Raw genomic sequence first — 19,399 nt, 5'->3', positions numbered from 1 at the left:
TCCACCGTAATATTCCTGCAAATAGTATTTTGTATTGTTGACAACAAGCCCATGCAAATGTGAGGAAGGTTTAGCATTAGGGATAAGGAGTTGAGAAAAAACCCAGGGAAGTATATTTTGTATTTATTTAACCTTAATTCAAATCAGTTAAGAACAAAATCTTATTTACAATGAAGGCCTAGCCCGGCCGAACCCTAACCCGATGACGCTAGGCCAATTGTGCGCCGCCCTATGGGACCCCCAATCATGGCCGGTTGGGACACAGCCTGGAATTGAACCAGGGGTCTGTAGTGATATCTCTAGCAATGCAGTGCCTTAGACCGCTGTTCCAGTTGGGAGCCCCAAGTATGGTGAGATCTTTCCCATTTCCACCTTGTGACATAAACGATCATACTGCTCAAAGAGTGTGTGTGTGTGTGTGTGTGTGTGTTGTCTGTTTCAGTCTGTCTGTCTGCCAAAGGAGTGTGATAGTTGCAGCCTGAGAACATGCCTGACATAAATACATTAGGTGTCATTGTGTACTTAGATCCAATACTTCCTGAAAGATGTCCTGACTCAGAGATGCATCTCTCTCTCCTCCATCAAAGATGCATCTCTCCTTCCTCCATCATCTCCTCTCTCTCTCTGTCTCTCTCTCTCCTTCCTCCATCATCTCCTCTCTCTCTGTCTCTCTCTCTCTCATCCACTTTCATCCCCAACCTCTCTCTCTCTCTCCTTCCACATTCATCCCCCCCCCTCTCTCTCCTTCCGCCTTCATCCCCAACCTCTCTCTCTCCTTCCACCTTCATCCCCACCCCCTCTCTCTCTCTCTCCTTCCACCTTCATCCCCAACCTCTCTCTCTCATCCACTTTCATCCCCAACCCCTCTCTCTCTCTCCTTCCACATTTTCACCCCCAACCTCTCTCGCTTTCTCTCTCCTTCCACCTTCGTCCCCACCCCCTCTCTCTCTCTCTCCTTTCACCTTCATCCCCAACCTCTCTCTCTCCTTCCACCTTCATCCCCACCCTGTCCCCTTCCTCCTTCCACCTTCATCCCCACCCTGTCCCCTTCCTCCTTTTACCTTCATCCCTACCCTGTCCCCTTCCTCCTTCATCCCCACCCTGTCCCCTTCCTCCTTCCACCTTCATCCCCACCCTGTCCCCTTCCTCCTTCATCCCCACCCTGTCCCCTTCCTCCTTCAACCTTCATCCCCACCCTGTCCCCTTCCTCCTTCCACCTTCATCCCCACCCCTTCCTCCTTCCACCTTCATCCCCACCATGTCCCCTTCTTCCTTCCACCTTCATCCCCACCCTGTCCCCTTCCTCCTTCCACCTTCATCCCCACCCTGTCCCCTTCCTCCTTCCACCTTCATCCCCACCCTGTCCCCTTCTTCCTTCCACCTTCATCCCCACCCTGTCCCCTTCTTCCTTTCCACCTTCATCTCCACCCTGTCCCCTTCCTCCTTCCACCTTCATCCCCACCCTGTCCCCTTCCTCCTTCCACCTTCATCCCCACCCTGTCCCTTCCTCCTTCCACCTTCATCCCCACCCTGGTCCTTCCTCCTTCCACCTTCATCCCCACCTGTCCCCTTCCTCCTTCCTCCTTCATCCCCACCCTGTCCCCTTCCTCCTTCCACCTTCATCCCCACCCTGTCCCCTTCCTCCTTCCACTTTCATCCCCACCCTGTCCCCTTCCTCCTTCATCCCCACCCTGTCCCCTTTCTCCTTCAACCTTCATCCCCACCCCTTCCTCCTTCCACCTTCATCCCCACCATGTCCCCTTCTTCCTTCCACCTTCATCCCCACCCTGTCCCCTTCCTCCTTCCACCTTCATCCCCACCCTGTCCCCTTCCTCCTTCCACCTTCATCCCCACCCTGTCCCCTTCTTCCTTCCACCTTCATCCCCACCCTGTCCCCTTCCTCCTTCCACCTTCATCCCCACCCTGTCCCCTTCTTCCTTCCACCTTCATCCCCACCCTGTCCCCTTCTTCCTTCCACCTTCATCTCCACCCTGTCCCCTTCCTCCTTTCACCTTCATCCCCACCCTGTCCCCTTCCTCCTTCCACCTTCATCCCCACCCTGTCTCCTTCCACCTTCATCCCCACCCTGTCCCCTTCCTCCTTCCACCTTCATCCCTACCCTGTCCACTTCCTCCTTCATCCCCACCCTGTCCCCTTCCTCCTTCCACCTTCATCCCCACCCTGTCCCCTTCCTCCTTCATCCCCACCCTGTCCCCTTCCTCCTTCAACCTTCATCCCCACCCTGTCCCCTTCCTCCTTCCACCTTCATCCCCACCCTGTCCCCTTCTTCCTTCCACCTTCATCCCCACCCTGTCCCCTTCCTCCTTCCACCTTCATCCCCACCCTGTCCCCTTCCTCCTTCCACCTTCATCCCCACCCTGTCCCCTTCTTCCTTCCACCTTCATCCCCACCCTGTCCCCTTCCTCCTTCCACCTTCATCCCCACCCTGTCCCCTTCTTCCTTCCACCTTCATCCCCACCCTGTCCCTTCTTCCTTCCACCTTCATCTCCACCCTGTCCCCTTCCTCCTTTCACCTTCATCCCCACCCTGTCCCCTTCCTCCTTCCACCTTCATCCCCACCCTGTCTCCTTCCACCTTCATCCCCACCCTGTCCCCTTCCTCCTTCCACCTTCATCCCTACCCTGTCCACTTCCTCCTTCATCCCCACCCTGTCCCCTTCCTCCTTCCACCTTCATCCCCACCCTGTCCCCTTCCTCCTTCATCCCCACCCTGTCCCCTTCCTCCTTCAACCTTCATCCCCACCCTGTCCCCTTCCTTCATCCCCACCCCTTCCTCCTTCCACCTTCATCCCCACCATGTCCCCTTCTTCCTTCCACCTTCATCCCCACCCTGTCCCCTTCCTCCTTCCACCTTCATCCCCACCCTGTCCCCTTCCTCCTTCCACCTTCATCCCCACCCTGTCCCCTTCTTCCTTCCACCTTCATCCTCACCCTGTCCCTTCTTCCTTCCACGTTCATCTCCACCTGTCCCTTCCTCCTTCCACTTTCATCCCCACCCTGTCCCTTCCACCTTCATCCCCACCCTGTCCCCTTCCTCCTTCCACCTTCATCCCCACCCTGTCCCCTTCCTCCTACCACCTTCATCCCCACCCTGTCCCCTTCCTCCTTCCATCTTCATCCCCACCCTGTCCCCTTCTTCCTTTCCACCTTAATCTCCACCCTGTCCCCTTCCTCCTTCCACCTTCATCCCCACCCTGTCCCCTTCCTCCTTCCACTTTCATCCCCACCCTGCCCCCTTCCTCCTTCCACCTTCATCCCCACCCTGGTCCTTCCTCCTCCACCTTCATCCCCACCCTGTCCCTTCCTCCTTCCTCCTTCATCCCCACCCTGTCCCCTTCCTCCTTCCACCTTCATCCCCACCCTGTCCCCTTCCTCCTTCATCCCCACCCTGTCCCCTTCCTCCTTCAACCTTCATCCCCACCCTGTCCCCTTCCTCCTTCCACCTTCATCCCCACCCCCTTCCTCCTTCCACCTTCATCCCCACCATGTCCCCTTCTTCCTTCCACCTTCATCCCCACCCTGTCCCCTTCCTCCTTCCACCTTCATCCCCACCCTGTCCCCTTCCTCCTTCCACCTTCATCCCCACCCTGTCCCCTTCTTCCTTCCACCTTCATCCCCACCCTGTCCCCTTCTTCCTTCCACCTTCATCTCCACCCTGTCCCCTTCCTCCTTCCACCTTCATCCCCACCCTGTCCCCTTCCTCCTTCCACCTTCATCCCCACCCTGTCCCCTTCCTCCTTCCACCTTCATCCCCACCCTGTCCCCTTCCTCCTACGACCTTCATCCCCACCCTGTCCCCTTCCTCCTTCCACCTTCATCCCCACCCTGTCCCCTTCTTCCTGTCCACCTTAATCTCCACCCTGTCCCCTTCCTCCTTCCACCTTCATCCCCACCCTGTCCCCTTCCTCCTTCCACTTTCATCCCCACCCTGTCCCCTTCCTCCTTCCACCTTAATCTCCACCCTGTCCCCTTCCTCCTTCCACCTTCATCCCCACCCTGTCCCCTTCCTCCTTCCACCTTCATCCCCACCCTGTCCCCTTCCTACTTCCACCTTTATCCCCACCCTGTGTCCTTCCTCCTTCCACCTTCATCCCCACCCTGTCCTCTTCCTCCTTCTACCTTCATCCCCACCCTGTCCCTTCCTCCTTCATCCCCACCTGTCCCCTTCCACCTTCATCCCCAACCTGTCCCCTTCCTCCTTCCACCTTCATCCCCACCCTGTCCCCTTCCTCCTTCCACTTCATCCCCACCCTGTCCCCTTCCACCTTCATCCCCACCCTGTCCCCTTCCTCCTTCCACCTTCATCCCCACCCTGTCCCCTTCCTCCTACTACCTTCATCCCCACCCTGTCCCCTTCCTCCTTCCACCTTCATCCCCACCCTGTCCCCTTCCACCTTCATCCCCACCCTGGCCCCTTCCTCCTTCCACATTCATCCCCACCCTGTCCCCTTCCTCCTTCCACCTTCATCCCCACCCTGTCCCCTTCCTCCTTTTACCTTCATCCCCACCCTGTCCCCTTCCACCTTCATCCCCACCCTGTCCCCTTCCTCCTTCCACCTTCATCTCCACCCTGTCCCCTTCCTCCTTCCACCTTCATCCCCACCCTGTCCCCTTCCACCTTCATCCCCACCCTGTCCCCTTCCTCCTTCCACCTTCATCCCCACCCTGTCCCCTTCCACCTTCATCCCCACCCTGTCCCCTTCCTCCTTCCACCTTCATCCCCACCTGTCCCTTCCACCTTCATCCCCACCCTGTCCCCTTCCTCCTTCCACCTTCATCTCCACCCTGTCCCCTTCCTCCTTCCACCTTCATCCCCACCCTGTCCCCTTCCTCCTTCCACCTTCATCCCCACCCTGTCCCCTTTCTCCTTCCACCTTCATCCCCACCCTGTCCCCTTCCACCTTCATCCCCACCCTGTCCCCTTCCTCCTTCCACCTTCATCCCCACCCTGTCCCCTTCCCCTTCCACCTTCATCCCCACCCTGTCCCCTTCCTCCTTCATCCCCACCCTGTCCCCTTCCACCTTCATCCCCACCCTGTCCCCTTCCACCTTCATCCCCACCCTGTCCCTTCCTCCTTCCATCTTCATCCCCACCCTGTCCCCCTTCCTCCTTCCACCTTCATCCCCACCCTGTCCCCTTCCACCTTCATCCCCACCCTGTCCCTTCATCCTTCATCCCCACCCTGTCCCCTTCCACCTTCATCCCCACCCTGTCCCCTTCCCACCTTCATCCCCACCCTGTCCTTCCACCTTCATCCCCACCCTGTCCCCTTCCACCTTCATCCCCACCCTGTCCCCTTCCACCTTCATCCCCACCCTGTCCCCTTCCTCCTTCCACCTTCATCCCCACCCTGTCCCCTTCCTCCTACTACCTTCATCCCCACCCTGTCCCATTCCTCCTTCCACCTTCATCCCCACCCTGTCCCCTTCCACCTTCATCCCCACCCTGGCCCCTTCCTCCTTCCACATTCATCCCCACCCTGTCCCCTTCCTCCTTCCACCTTCATCCCCACCCTGTCCCTTCCTCCTTCCACCTTCATCCCCACCTCCTGTCCCCTTTCACCTTCATCCCCACCCTGTCCCCTTCCTCCTTCCACCTTCAACCCCACCCTGTCCCCTTCCTCCTTCCATCTTCATCCCCACCCTGTCCTCTTCCACCTTCATCCCCACGCTGTCCCCTTCCTCCTTCCACCTTCATCCCCACCCTGTCCCCTTCCACCTTCATCCCCACCCTGTCCCCTTCCTCCTTCCACCTTCATCCCCACCCTGTCCCCTTCCTCCTTCCACCTTCATCCCCACCCTGTCCCCTTCCTCCTTCATCCCCACCCTGTCCCCTTCCTCCTTCAACCTTCATCCCCACCCTGTCCCCTTCCTCCTTCCACCTTCATCCCCACCCCTTCCTCCTTCCACCTTCATCCCCACCATGTCCCCTTCTTCCTTCCACCTTCATCCCCACCCTGTCCCCTTCCTCCTTCCACCTTCATCCCCACCCTGTCCCCCTTCCTCCTTCCACCTTCATCCCCACCCTGTCCCCTTCTTCCTTCCACCTTCATCCCCACCCTGTCCCCTTCTTCCTTCCACCTTCATCTCCACCCTGTCCCCTTCTCCTTCCACCTTCATCCCACCCTGTCCCCTTCCTCCTTCCACCTTCATCCCCACCTGTCCCCTTCCTCCTTCCACCTTCATCCCCACCCTGTCCCCTTCCTCCTACGACCTTCATCCCCACCCTGTCCCCTTCCTCCTTCCACCTTCATCCCCCCACCCTGTCCCCTTCTTCCTGTCCACCTTAATCTCCACCCTGTCCCCTTCCTCCTTCCACCTTCATCCCCACCCTGTCCCCTTCCTCCTTCCACTTTCATCCCCACCCTGTCCCCTTCCTCCTTCCACCTTAATCTCCACCCTGTCCCCTTCCTCCTTCCACCTTCATCCCCACCCTGTCCCCTTCCTCCTTCCACCTTCATCCCCACCCTGTCCCCTTCCTACTTCCACCTTTATCCCCACCCTGTGTCCTTCCTCCTTCCACCTTCATCCCCACCCTGTCCTCTTCCTCCTTCTACCTTCATCCCCACCCTGTCCCCTTCCTCCTTCATCCCCACCCTGTCCCCTTCCACCTTCATCCCCAACCTGTCCCCTTCCTCCTTCCACCTTCATCCCCACCCTGTCCCCTTCCTCCTTCCACTTCATCCCCACCCTGTCCCCTTCCACCTTCATCCCCACCCTGTCCCCTTCCTCCTTCCACCTTCATCCCCACCCTGTCCCCTTCCTCCTACTACCTTCATCCCCACCCTGTCCCCTTCCTCCTTCCACCTTCATCCCCACCCTGTCCCCTTCCACCTTCATCCCCACCCTGGCCCCTTCCTCCTTCCACATTCATCCCCACCCTGTCCCCTTCCTCCTTCCACCTTCATCCCCACCCTGTCCCCTTCCTCCTTTTACCTTCATCCCCACCCTGTCCCCTTCCACCTTCATCCCCACCCTGTCCCCTTCCTCCTTCCACCTTCATCTCCACCCTGTCCCCTTCCTCCTTCCACCTTCATCCCCACCCTGTCCCTTCCACCTTCATCCCCACCCTGTCCCCTTCCTCCTTCCACCTTCATCCCCACCCTGTCCCTTCCCACCTTCATCCCCACCCTGTCCCCTTCCTCCTTCCACCTTCATCCCCACCCTGTCCCCTTCCACCTTCATCCCCACCCTGTCCCCTTCCTCCTTCCACCTTCATCTCCACCCTGTCCCCTTCCTCCTTCCACCTTCATCCCCACCCTGTCCCCTTCCTCCTTCCACCTTCATCCCCACCCTGTCCCCTTTCTCCTTCCACCTTCATCCCCACCTGTCCCTTCCACCTTCATCCCCACCCTGTCCCTTCCACCTTCATCCCCACCCTGTCCCCTTCCTCCTTCCACCTTCATCCCCACCCTGTCCCTTCCCCTTCCACCTTCATCCCCACCCTGTCCTTCCTCCTTCATCCCCACCCTGTCCCTTCCACCTTCATCCCCACCCTGTCCCTTCCACCTTCATCCCCACCCTGTCCCCTTCCTCCTTCCATCTTCATCCCCACCCTGTCCCCTTCCTCCTTCCACCTTCATCCCCACCCTGTCCCCTTCCACCTTCATCCCCACCCTGTCCCCTTCATCCTTCATCCCACCCTGTCCCTTCCACCTTCATCCCCACCCTGTCCCTTCCACCTTCATCCCCACCCTGTCCCTTCCACCTTCATCCCCACCCTGTCCCTTCCACCTTCATCCCCACCCTGTCCCTTCCACCTTCATCCCCACCCTGTCCCTTCCACCTTCATCCCCACCCTGTCCCTTCCTCCTTCCACCTTCATCCCCACCCTGTCCCTTCCTCCTACTACCTTCATCCCCACCCCTGTCCATTCTCCTTCCACCTTCATCCCACCCTGTCCCTTCCACCTTCATCCCCACCCTGGCCCCTTCCTCCTTCCACATTCATCCCCACCCCTGTCCCTTCCTCCTTCCACCTTCATCCCCACCCTGTCCCCTTCCTCCTTCCACCTTCATCCCCACCCTGTCCCCTTTCACCTTCATCCCCACCCTGTCCCCTTCCTCCTTCCACCTTCAACCCCACCCTGTCCCCTTCCTCCTTCCATCTTCATCCCCACCCTGTCCCTTCCACCTTCATCCCCACGCTGTCCCCTTCCTCCTTCCACCTTCATCCCCACCCTGTCCCCTTCCACCTTCATCCCCACCCTGTCCCCTTCCTCCTTCCACCTTCATCCCCACCCTGTCCCCTTCCTCCTACTACCTTCATCCCCACCCTGTCCCATTCCTCCTTCCACCTTCATCCCCACCCTGTCCCCTTCCACCTTCATCCCCACCCCTGGCCCCTTCCTCCTTCCACCTTCATCCCCACCCTGTCCCCTTCCTCCTTCCACCTTCATCCCCACCCTGTCCCCTTTCCACCTTCATCCCCACCCTGTCCCCTTCCTCCTTCCACCTTCATCCCCACCCTGTCCCCTTCCTCCTTCCATCTTCATCCCCACCCTGTCCCCTTCCACCTTCATCCCCACGCTGTCCCCTTCCTCCTTCCTCCTTCATCCCCACCCTGTCCCCTTCCTCCTTCCACTGAATATAGAATACTGTCCCCTTCCACCTTCATCCCCACCCTGTCCCCTTCCTCCTTCATCCCCACCCTGTCCCCTTCCTCCTTCCACTGAATATAGAATTCTGTCCCCTTCCTCCTTCATCCCCACCCTGTCCCCTTCCTCCTTCATCCCCACCCTGTCCCCTTCCTCCTTCCACTGAATATAGAATACTGTCCCCTTCCTCCTTCCACTGAATATAGAATACTGTCCCCTTCCTCCTTCCACTGAATATAGAATACTGTCCCCTTCCTACTGAATATAGAATACTGTCCCCTTCCACCTTCATCCCCACCCTGTCCCCTTCCTCCTTCCACCTTCATCCCCACCCTGTCCCCTTCCTTCTTCATCTCCACCCTGTCCCCTTCCTCCTTCCACTGAATATAGAATACTGTCCCCTTCCTCCTTCATCCCCACCCTGTCCCCTTCCTCCTTCCACTGAATATAGAATACTGTCCCCTTCCTCCTTCCTACTGAATATAGAATACTGTCCCCTTCCTCCTTCATCCCCACCCTGTCCCCTTCCTCCTTCCACTGAATATAGAATACTGTCCCCTTCCTCCTTCCTACTGAATATAGAATACTGTCCCCTTCCTCCTTCATCCCCACCCTGTCCCCTTCCTCCTTCCACTGAATATAGAATACTGTCCCCTTCCTCCTTCATCCCCACCCTGTCCCCTTCCTCCTTCCACTGAATATAGAATACTGTCCCCTTCCTCCTTCATCCCCACCCTGTCCCCTTCCTTCTTCATCTCCACCCTGTCCCCTTCCTCCTTCATCCCCACCCTGTCCCCTTCCTCCTTCCACTGAATATAGAATTCTGTCCCCTTCCTCCTTCATCCCCACCCTGTCCCCTTCCTCCTTCATCCCCACCCTGTCCCCTTCCTCCTTCCACTGAATATAGAATACTGTCCCCTTCCTCCTTCCACTGAATATAGAATACTGTCCCCTTCCTCCTTCCTACTGAATATAGAATACTGTCCCCTTCCTCCTTCATCCCCACCCTGTCCCCTTCCTTCTTCATCTCCACCCTGTCCCCTTCCTCCTTCCACTGAATATAGAATACTGTCCCCTTCCTCCTTCCACTGAATATAGAATACTGTCCCCTTCCACCTTCATCCCCACCCTGTCCCCTTCCTCCTTCCTACTGAATATAGAATACTGTCCCCTTCCTCCTTCATCCCCACCCTGTCCCCTTCCTTCTTCATCTCCACCCTGTCCCCTTCCTCCTTCCACTGAATATAGAATACTGTCCCCTTCCTCCTTCCACTGAATATAGAATACTGTCCCCTTCCACCTTCATCCCCACCCTGTCCCCTTCCTCCTTCCACTGAATATAGAATACTGTCCCCTTCCTCCTTCCACTGAATATAGAATACTGTCCCCTTCCTCCTTCCACTGAATATAGAATACTGTCCCCTTCCTCCTTCATCCCCACCCTGTCCCCTTCCTCCTTCCACCTTCATCCCCACCCTGTCCCCTTCCTTCTTCATCTCCACCCTGTCCCCTTCCTCCTTCCACTGAATATAGAATACTGTCCCCTTCCACCTTCCACTGAATATAGAATACTGTCCCCTTCCTCCTTCCACTGAATATAGAATACTGTCCCCTTCCTCCTTCATCCCCACCCTGTCCCCTTCCTCCTTCATCCCCACCCTGTCCCCTTCCTCCTTCCACTGAATATAGAATTCTGTCCCCTTCCACCTTCATCTCCACCCTGTCCCCTTCCTCCTTCCACTGAATATAGAATACTGTCCCCTTCCTCCTTCCCACTGAATATAGAATACTGTCCCCTTCCACCTTCATCTCCACCCTGTCCCCTTCCTCCTTCCCACTGAATATAGAATACTGTCCCCTTCCTTCTTCCCACTGAATATAGAATACTGTCCCCTTCCTCCTTCCACTGAATATAGAATACTGTCCCCTTCCTCCTTCATCCCCACCCTGTCCCCTTCCTCCTTCATCCCCACCCTGTCCCCTTCCTCCTTCCACTGAATATAGAATACTGTCCCCTTCCACCTTCATCTCCACCCTGTCCCCTTCCTCCTTCCCACTGAATATAGAATACTGTCCCCTTCCTTCTTCCCACTGAATATAGAATACTGTCCCCTTCCTCCTTCCACTGAATATAGAATACTGTCCCCTTCCTCCTTCATCCCCACCCTGTCCCCTTCCTCCTTCATCCCCACCCTGTCCCCTTCCTCCTTCCACTGAATATAGAATACTGTCCCCTTCCACCTTCCTACTGAATATAGAATACTGTCCCCTTCCTCCTTCATCCCCACCCTGTCCCCTTCCTCCTTCCACTGAATATAGAATACGGTCCCCTTCCAACTTCCACTGAATATAGAATACTGTCCCCTTCCTCCTTCCACTGAATATAGAATACTGTCCCCTTCCTCCTTCCTACTGAATATAGAATACTGTCCCCTTCCACCTTCATCCCCACCCTGTCCCCTTCCTCCTTCCTACTGAATATAGAATACTGTCCCCTTCCTCCTTCCACTGAATATAGAATACTGTCCCCTTCCTCCTTCATCCCCACCCTGTCCCCTTCCTCCTTCATCTCCACCCTGTCCCCTTCCTCCTTCCTACTGAATATAGAATACTGTCCCCTTCCTCCTTCATCTCCACCCTGTCCCCTTCCTCCTTCCACTGAATATAGAATACTGTCCCCTTCCTTCTTCATCCCCACCCTGTCCCCTTCCTCCTTCATCCCCACCCTGTCCCCTTCCTCCTTCATCCCCACCCTGTCCCCTTCCTCCTTCATCCCCACCCTGTCCCCTTCCTCCTTCATCTCCACCCTGTCCCCTTCCTCCTTCCACTGAATATAGAATACTGTCCCCTTCCTTCTTCATCTCCACCCTGTCCCCTTCCTCCTTCCACTGAATATAGAATACTGTCCCCTTCCTTCTTCATCCCCACCCTGTCCCCTTCCTCCTTCATCCCCACCCTGTCCCCTTCCTCCTTCATCCCCACCCTGTCCCCTTCCTCCTTCCACTGAATATAGAATACTGTCCCCTTCCTCCTTCCACTGAATATAGAATACTGTCCCCTTCCTCCTTCATCCCCACCCTGTCCCTTCCTCCTTCATCCCCACCCTGTCCCCTTCCTCCTTCCACTGAATATAGAATACTGTCCCTTCCTCCTTCCACTGAATATAGAATACTGTCCCCTTCCTCCTTCATCCCCACCCTGTCCCCTTCCTCCTTCCACTGAATATAGAATACTGTCCCCTTCCTCCTTCATCCCCACCCTGTCCCCTTCCTCCTTCATCCCCACCCTGTCCCCTTCCTCCTTCCACTGAATATAGAATACTGTCCCCTTCCTCCTTCCTACTGAATATAGAATACTGTCCCCTTCCTCCTTCATCCCCACCCTGTCCCCTTCCTCCTTCATCCCCACCCTGTCCCCTTCCTCCTTCCACTGAATATAGAATACTGTCCTCTGTTGACTTGTGAAAGCATCAAATGGAACTACTGGCACACTGGTTTATAAGTTTATATGGATACAATCCTATATTTCACTGAGATAGGTAATAACATGGGTTAGATAGAAAATACTGTATTTTCAATGCATTATTAGTACTTCTTATGCAATTTATATTTCGTATGTTGTATTGACATTGGTCCATTTACACCATGGATGATCAGGTGACTCTGTGACTGTGGATGGTGAAATAAGTCCCAGTTATAATGAGAGAGAGAGAGAGCGAGGAGAGAGAGAGAGAGAGAGAGAGAGAGAGAGAGAGAGAGAGGGAGAGAGCGAGGGAGAGAGGGAGAGAGAGAAAGACATAGAGAGAGAGAGAGAGAGAGAGAGCGAGGGGGAGAGACATAGAGAGAGAGAGAGAGAGCGAGGGAGAGAGAGAAAGAGAGAGAGAGAGAGAGAGAGCGAGGGAGAGAGACAGAGAGAGAGAGAGAGACAGAGAGAGAGAGAGAGAGAGAGAGAGAATTGTAAAAATTCATACAGAAACTTCCTCCAGAGACAGTAAGGAATGCACAGTATGTGTTCTTGCTAAAGCATTCGGAACCTTCATTTCCTACAAGCTGCACAACAGGTAAAACTGGCAACAGTCTTCTTTACTGTGCTTACGTCAGTTTGATTTTGAAAGGTCCTGGGATTCCTCCAACTCCTAAACTCCTTTTTATAATAGAGACACTAAATGTCTCTGCTAATTTTAACACGGAATGCATTTTCATCTCTGTATCTGTCGCAGGAGGTTGGAATACATATACTGTAGAAATTGTATAGGCCTCTACTCAGATAGATTGGGGTTAAGGCCAATTGTACACTACATCAATCTGCTCAGTTGCATCTATCTGCAGGAAACAGTTTTTTTGTTTTGTTAGATGTGACAGATAGGTCTACAATTACTGGTATACCTCACTGTCGCTGTGGTAACCATTCAAATATTTGTTCTGTAAAAAGTATCACCAGTGCCATCTTCATTCCATTTTTTGGTGTTTTAATATGCTGTTGCTAAGCAATTAAACTCTAGTATCTGAACATCGTTGGTCCCTTTGGAGGGTGTGACTCTGTGTTGTGTCCTATTGTTCAGTGCCTCTATGTATATCCTCCTGGATGTCAGGCAATGTGCGCGCCGCAGCACGTTGCTAGGTAACCCTGAAGCCCAACCCTCCCTTCGAGTGGATTCACCTGAACGCAGGTCACGTGTGCGGTCCTCCGGTTTTGGCCAATCAGGGGCCCGGACAGGTGCTCCTCCGGGAGGACAGTTTCGGAGGCGGAAACCTGCAGGTCCACTAAAATACAGACGCCTCAATATAAAGTTGTACATTCAGTCGTATTTTTAAAAAATCAGAGAATCACCGAAACAACGAGTTATGAGAGCGAATCAAATTAATGATATTTAGGTTTAAATATATATATTTTTCAACCGTGGAAAGAGAATGAGTGGAGATAGCTTGTGCTGAGAATCCGTGTATAAAGGTAGACGCACTTTTAGGACGCACAACATTTCAAAACCGTTTCAACTGACTCCACAAGAGATCAGCCATGGATTTTTACATCAACGCGGACTAAAGTTCGTTCTTGAAGAGGTCCGACCCGCTCCGCTCCGACCCTGTCCCATACCAGCCCGAATAGTGCAGGTGAGTGGCCCGGTGGTGTAGAGATGCTTATAGCATTGCTGAGCGGTGAATCACAGCTCTGTCTCAGCTGTTCTCACGGCTCATTAAACCTGTTCTGCACCACATAGATAGTTACGGATAGTAATGCGCTGTGTTTTCTGTTTAGTTTTTCTTTTGCAAAGAAGTTCTGTATTCATATTCATAGGCTTTCACTGACCAAGAAGAGCATAAAGGCATAGTCGGTGTGCGAATGAGACATGAGGTTCTAGACACTGTATATATTTCATATATATGGTACGGTAGACAGTGCGCTGTTGTGATGCACGAAGTCTTTTTGGAGTGGAACGAACATGTGCATGTAGCCTTATTTTTTTAAATAGATTTTTTTTAAAATATCATACGTATATCCCATATTTCAACACCTTCTCACGTGTCCAGACTTTCATTTTTGACCAAAAAAAAGTTCATTTTGACAACAAAACGTATCAATTAATCAGGCTACAAGAGTGCAGGCCTAATGACAATCCCCCCCCTTCCTCCTTCCACTAATGACAATCACCGCGAATGTAATTTAGACTTGTTGGCGTGTCTTATAACGGATGCCTCTTTCTATTCATCCAATCGCGGTGCACAGTGTGTCCCATATATTTCATATATATGGTATGGTACACAGTGCGCTGTTGTGATGCACGAAATCTTTTTGGAGTGAAACGAACATGTGCATGTAGCCTTATGTTTTTAAAATATATATATATATATTTTTTGACAATCAAATGAAAGCATCATGAAGATCATGCCACATTAAAATAGAATACATTTCTACCGTTATAGGAAGTCACATAATTTTATTTATTTATTTTTAAAGATCTCCCGAATGTCAGGATATAATTGGCACTGTGGGCATCATCATAGAGCTATAATTGCTGCTGCTGATGATGATGATGATGAGTATGCATTATGCTGCTCAGGATGTTTGGTAAAAAAAACAACAACGTAATATTCATTGCGCGATTATACCGGCAGTATTGTAAACAGTTATTACATTGCAATAACACTGTACCGACCTGTTGATATGACATCACTATGACAACACAATGACATCACTATGACAACACAATGACATCACTATGACATCACTATGACAACACAATGACATCACTATGACATCACTATGACAACACAATGACATCACTATGACAACACTATGACATCACTATGACATCACTATGACAACACTATGACATCACTATGACATCACTATGACAACACTATGACATCACTATGACAACACTATGACAACACAATGACATCACTATGACAACACTATGACAACACAATGACAACACTATGTCATCACTATGACAACACTATGACAACACTATGACAACACTATGACATCACTATGACATCACTATGACAACACTATGACATCACTATGACATCACTATGACATCACTATGACAACACTATGACATCACTATGACATCACTATGACAACACTATGACATCACTATGACATCACTATGACATCACTACGACAACATTAGTTTTAGATATACTGTTTAATACATGTCTGAGTGATACTCGGCATAAAGGTGCACCTGTTAATGTCTCTAGCAGGTGGAGGATGGCAGAGAGAGTGACTTGGTGGCGAGCGTTTCTGGGGAACAATAAGAGAACAAGTACCAAGGACATCGCCACTCAGCTCCCCGACGCAGTGAAGGACCCTCTGACGCCCAGCACACAGGGAGTCCTAGCAACACAGGGCCTCCTAGCAACACCACACTGTAAGTCATCTCAGCACCCACAGTGAAGTCGGAAGTTTACATACACCTTAAATACATTTACTCAACTCAGTTTTTCCCAATTACTGAAAATGAATCTTAGTAATAAATTAAAAAAAATCCCTGTTTTAGGTCAGTTAGGATCAACACTTTATTTTATGAATGTGAAATGTCAGAATAATTGTAGAGAGAATTATTTATTTCAGCTTTTACTTCTTTCATAACATTCCCAGTGGGTCAGAAGTCTACATACACTCAATTAGTATTTGCTATCATTGTCTTTAAATTGTTTAACTTGGGTCAAACGTTTTGGGTAGCCTTCCACAAGCTTCCCACAATAAGTTGGGTAAATTTTGACCCATTCCTCCTGTCAGAGCTGGTGTAACTCAGTCAGGTTTGTAGGCCTCCTTGCTCGCACACGCTTTTTCAGATCTGCCCACAAATGTTCAATAGGATTGAGGTCAGGGCTTTGTGATGGCCACTCCAATACCTTGACTTTGATGTCCTTAAGTAATTTTGCCACAACTTTGGAAGTGTGCTTGTGGTCATTGTCCATTTGGAAGACCCATTTGCGACCAAGCTTTAACTTCCTGACTGATGTCTTGAGATGTTGCTTCAATATATCCACATACGTTTCCTGCCTCATGATGCCATCTATTTTGTGAAGAGCACCAGTTCCTCCTGCAGCAAAGCACCCCCACAACATGATGCTGCCACCCCTGTGCTTCACGGTTGGGATGGTGTTCTTCGGCTTGCAAGCCTCCCCATTTTTCCTCCAAACATAACGATGGTCATTATGGCCAAACAGTTCTATTTTTGTTTCATCAGACCAGAGAACATTTCTCCAAAAAGTATGATCTGTGTCCCCATGTGCAGTTGCCTTGAAATACATCCACAGGTACACCTCCAATTGACTCAAATGGTGTCAATCAGCCTATCAGAAGCTTCTAAAGCCATGACATTATTTTCTGGAATTTTCCAAGCTGTTTAAAAGCACAGTCAACTTAGTGTATGTAAACTTCTGACCCACTGGAATTGTAATACAGTGAATTATAAGTTAAATAATCTGTCTTTAAACAATTGTTGGAAAAATGTCTTGTGTAAATGTCAATGGCCTCCTTGTATGCCCCCAAAATGTGACCGATCGCCTTGATTCTGTCATATGTTGCAAAATTTGAAACAGTGTTTTTTTTTATTACATTGGATAAAAATAGAGACACAGAGCTACAACATGTTATATCACTGCAGTTGAGGAAACAATGGGAACGTAATTCTGCTTTGAAAGTTGATCAACTTGTAAAACTCACTTTTGAGAAAATGGCCCTTGAATGTTTTGGTACCTACAGGACAGCTCCTCTTTGACTTGTGTAAATGTAAATGGCCCTTGAATGTTTTGGTACCTACAAGACAGCTCCTCTTTGACTTGTGCAAATGTAAATGGCCCTTGAATGTTTTGGTACCTACAGGACGGCTCCTCTTTGACTTGTGCAAATGTAAATGGCCCTTGAATGTTTTGATACCTATCTAGAAAGCTCTTCTTTGTTTCCACCCATTCAGCATCATCCTCTTAAACTGTAGTCCCCATCCAAAACTCTGACCATTTTACTCCCCCTAGCAGAGCTTGGTTAGGCAGTTTTCATGTTATCCAGAGCGTTGGTGACTGTGCTTGCTGGCAACAATTTAATTACGTTATTTTGCTGATGTTGACTGACTCCGGCCATATTCAACAGGTGTTGAGCGTTCGTAACATCGTTAGTTATTGTTTACGTTCAAACGGCTCTCCTGTAAAGTAGTGACCTGCGACATAGTTCCTGAAACGGGACACATATGTTAAACCACCTTGAAATCCCCCAAAACTGTTCTCTTCTACCGTTCTCAGCAGCAGCAGCCCCCAAACTCCCAACCGACCAACAGCCACCAGCATCACAACAGCCACCAGCATCACAGCAGTCACCAGCATCACAGCAGTCACAGGCACCAGTCAGTACAGGCAACAGCCTCTTCAGCGACGAGACCTTCGATGACTCCCAGTTTGAGTCGGTCTTCAACGAACAGACGTGTCGTAGGAACCTGAGGGTGTCTCGGTCAGGCCGGTTTAAGGAGAAGAAGAGGGCACGCTCCAGTCTTCCTACGGGGAAAGAGGACGTACGATGACGAGGATGGCGATGAGGATGAGGGAGATAGTGGCCAAAGACTGCTCTTACTTCTGAACTTTATTTCAACATGGCCGTCCGTTCTGGGGAAAGAGGAAGGTAGATGAAGATGAATTGTAAGTTGAAGATAAGTTGATGGTAAATTGAAGATAAGTTGAGGGTAAATTGAAGATAAGTTGAGGGTAAGTTGAAGATAAGTTGAGGGTAAGTTGAAAATAAGTTGAGGGTAAGTTGAAGATAAGTTGAGGGTAAGTTGAAGATAAGTTGATGGTAAATTGAAGATAAGTTGAGGGTAAATTGAAGATAAGTTGAGTGTAAGTTGAGGGTAAATTGAAGATAAGTTGAGGGTAAGTTGAAGATAAGTTGAGGGTAAGTTGAAAATAAGTTGAAGATAGTGATTTGAGACTTTTACCCTTTGGAACCCTTTTGTCAGTACTAAGGAGTCTGTCCGTTCCACTGCTTCTGTTTCTTCACCAATCAACATGAGATTCATTTCATTGATTTTGATTTATTGATCCCTTATGGGAAATTGAACTGTGTGTTGAACTGTGTTTCCCATCACAAAGAAAGTGAACTGATCAGAAATGAAGTTATACTCTCCTGTACCTCCTGTCTTGTTACATTATAATGGACTGCTGATTGGCAGTAGGTGAACGTTTCTCAGTGACAGCTAGGTAGGTACTTAACAGTCCTTCCCTGAGGAAATCACAGGTCTGACAAGGTTTGATTGATTTAAAGCAATAGGAAGACAAGTGTGTCTTTACTAATCCAATCCCATAAAGATCAGTGGTTAGGCTCCTTCAAGAAAGGAAGGAAGTGAGGGAGGAAGGAACGAACGAAGGAAGGAAGGGAGGGAGGGAGGGAGGGAGGGAGGGAGGGAGGGAGGGAGGGAGGAAGGAAGGAAGGAAGGATTGTTTTCTGTAAGAAGTATCACCTTTCAGCTTTAAAAACTATCCAGACTTTTCTAGCCTTTTCTGTATCCAAACAGTATACTGAAAATGAGACACACACACAGCTATGCACATTCCAGGAAATGATTCGTTGTTTATAAGATGTTTACATATATACACGTGTGATATTTTGAATATGAAGGATATAATATAGTTTTTTACTAATCAATATTTTTTTTAATTATTTTTTTTAAACTATGATTACAGTGGGTTAGAAGGGTACCTCATTTGTTTTTGTTTTTAAAGAGGTGGGTTAGAAGGGTACCTCATTTTGTTTTTGTTTTTAAAGAGGTGGGTTAGAAGGGTACCTCATTTTGTTTTTGTTTTTAAAGAGGTGGGATTGCTTGAATGAATGAGCATTGGTGTTTGTGACCGGACAGGTGAAAATATAAGATTATATCCACTAGCTGCTATTCAGTTACATACAGGCACACGTTTTAGAGAGAAACATCACTGTCTGGAGCAAATCCTGATGGAAGGTAATCCTGATGGAAGGTAATCCTGATTGAAGGTAATCCTGATGGAAGGTAATCCTGATGGAAGGTAATCCTGATGGAAGGTAATCCTGATAGAAGGTAATCCTGATAGAAGGTAATCCTGATGGAAGGTAATCCTGATGGAAGGTAATCCTGATTGAAGGTAATCCTGATAGAAGGTAATCCTGATGGAAGGTAATCCTGATGGAAGGTAATCCTGATGGAAGGTAATCCTGATGGAAGGTAATCCTGATAGAAGGTAATCCTGATAGAAGGTAATCCTGATAGAAGGTAATCCTGATTGAAGGTAATCCTGATTGAAGGTAATCC

General features: G+C 50.8%; 1 protein-coding gene across 2 annotated transcripts; it reads left to right on the top strand.

Annotated features, from left to right (window-relative positions):
- Positions 1–13,399: 13,399 nt before the first annotated feature.
- Positions 13,400–18,490, top strand: LOC115115709 (proline-rich protein 15). 2 transcript variants are annotated; one of them, XM_029644198.2, is made up of 3 exons: positions 13,400–13,727; positions 15,327–15,493; positions 17,370–18,490. In XM_029644198.2, the coding sequence occupies exons 2-3, from the start codon at positions 15,334–15,336 to the stop codon at positions 17,642–17,644; spliced, it is 435 nt and encodes a 144-aa protein (XP_029500058.1). In that variant the 5' UTR covers positions 13,400–13,727; positions 15,327–15,333; the 3' UTR covers positions 17,645–18,490. The 2 variants fall into 2 exon arrangements, with proteins under 2 accessions (XP_029500058.1, XP_029500057.1); XM_029644197.2 differs by having other exon boundaries at positions 15,324–15,493.
- Positions 18,491–19,399: the final 909 nt, after the last annotated feature.

Source organism: Oncorhynchus nerka, linkage group LG4 (genome assembly GCF_034236695.1).
Source record: "Oncorhynchus nerka isolate Pitt River linkage group LG4, Oner_Uvic_2.0, whole genome shotgun sequence".
In the NCBI taxonomy this organism is placed as follows: Eukaryota; Metazoa; Chordata; class Actinopteri; order Salmoniformes; family Salmonidae; genus Oncorhynchus; species Oncorhynchus nerka.
The sequence above is the reverse complement of the archived record's forward strand: the minus strand, read 5'-3'. Positions and strand labels throughout refer to the sequence as shown.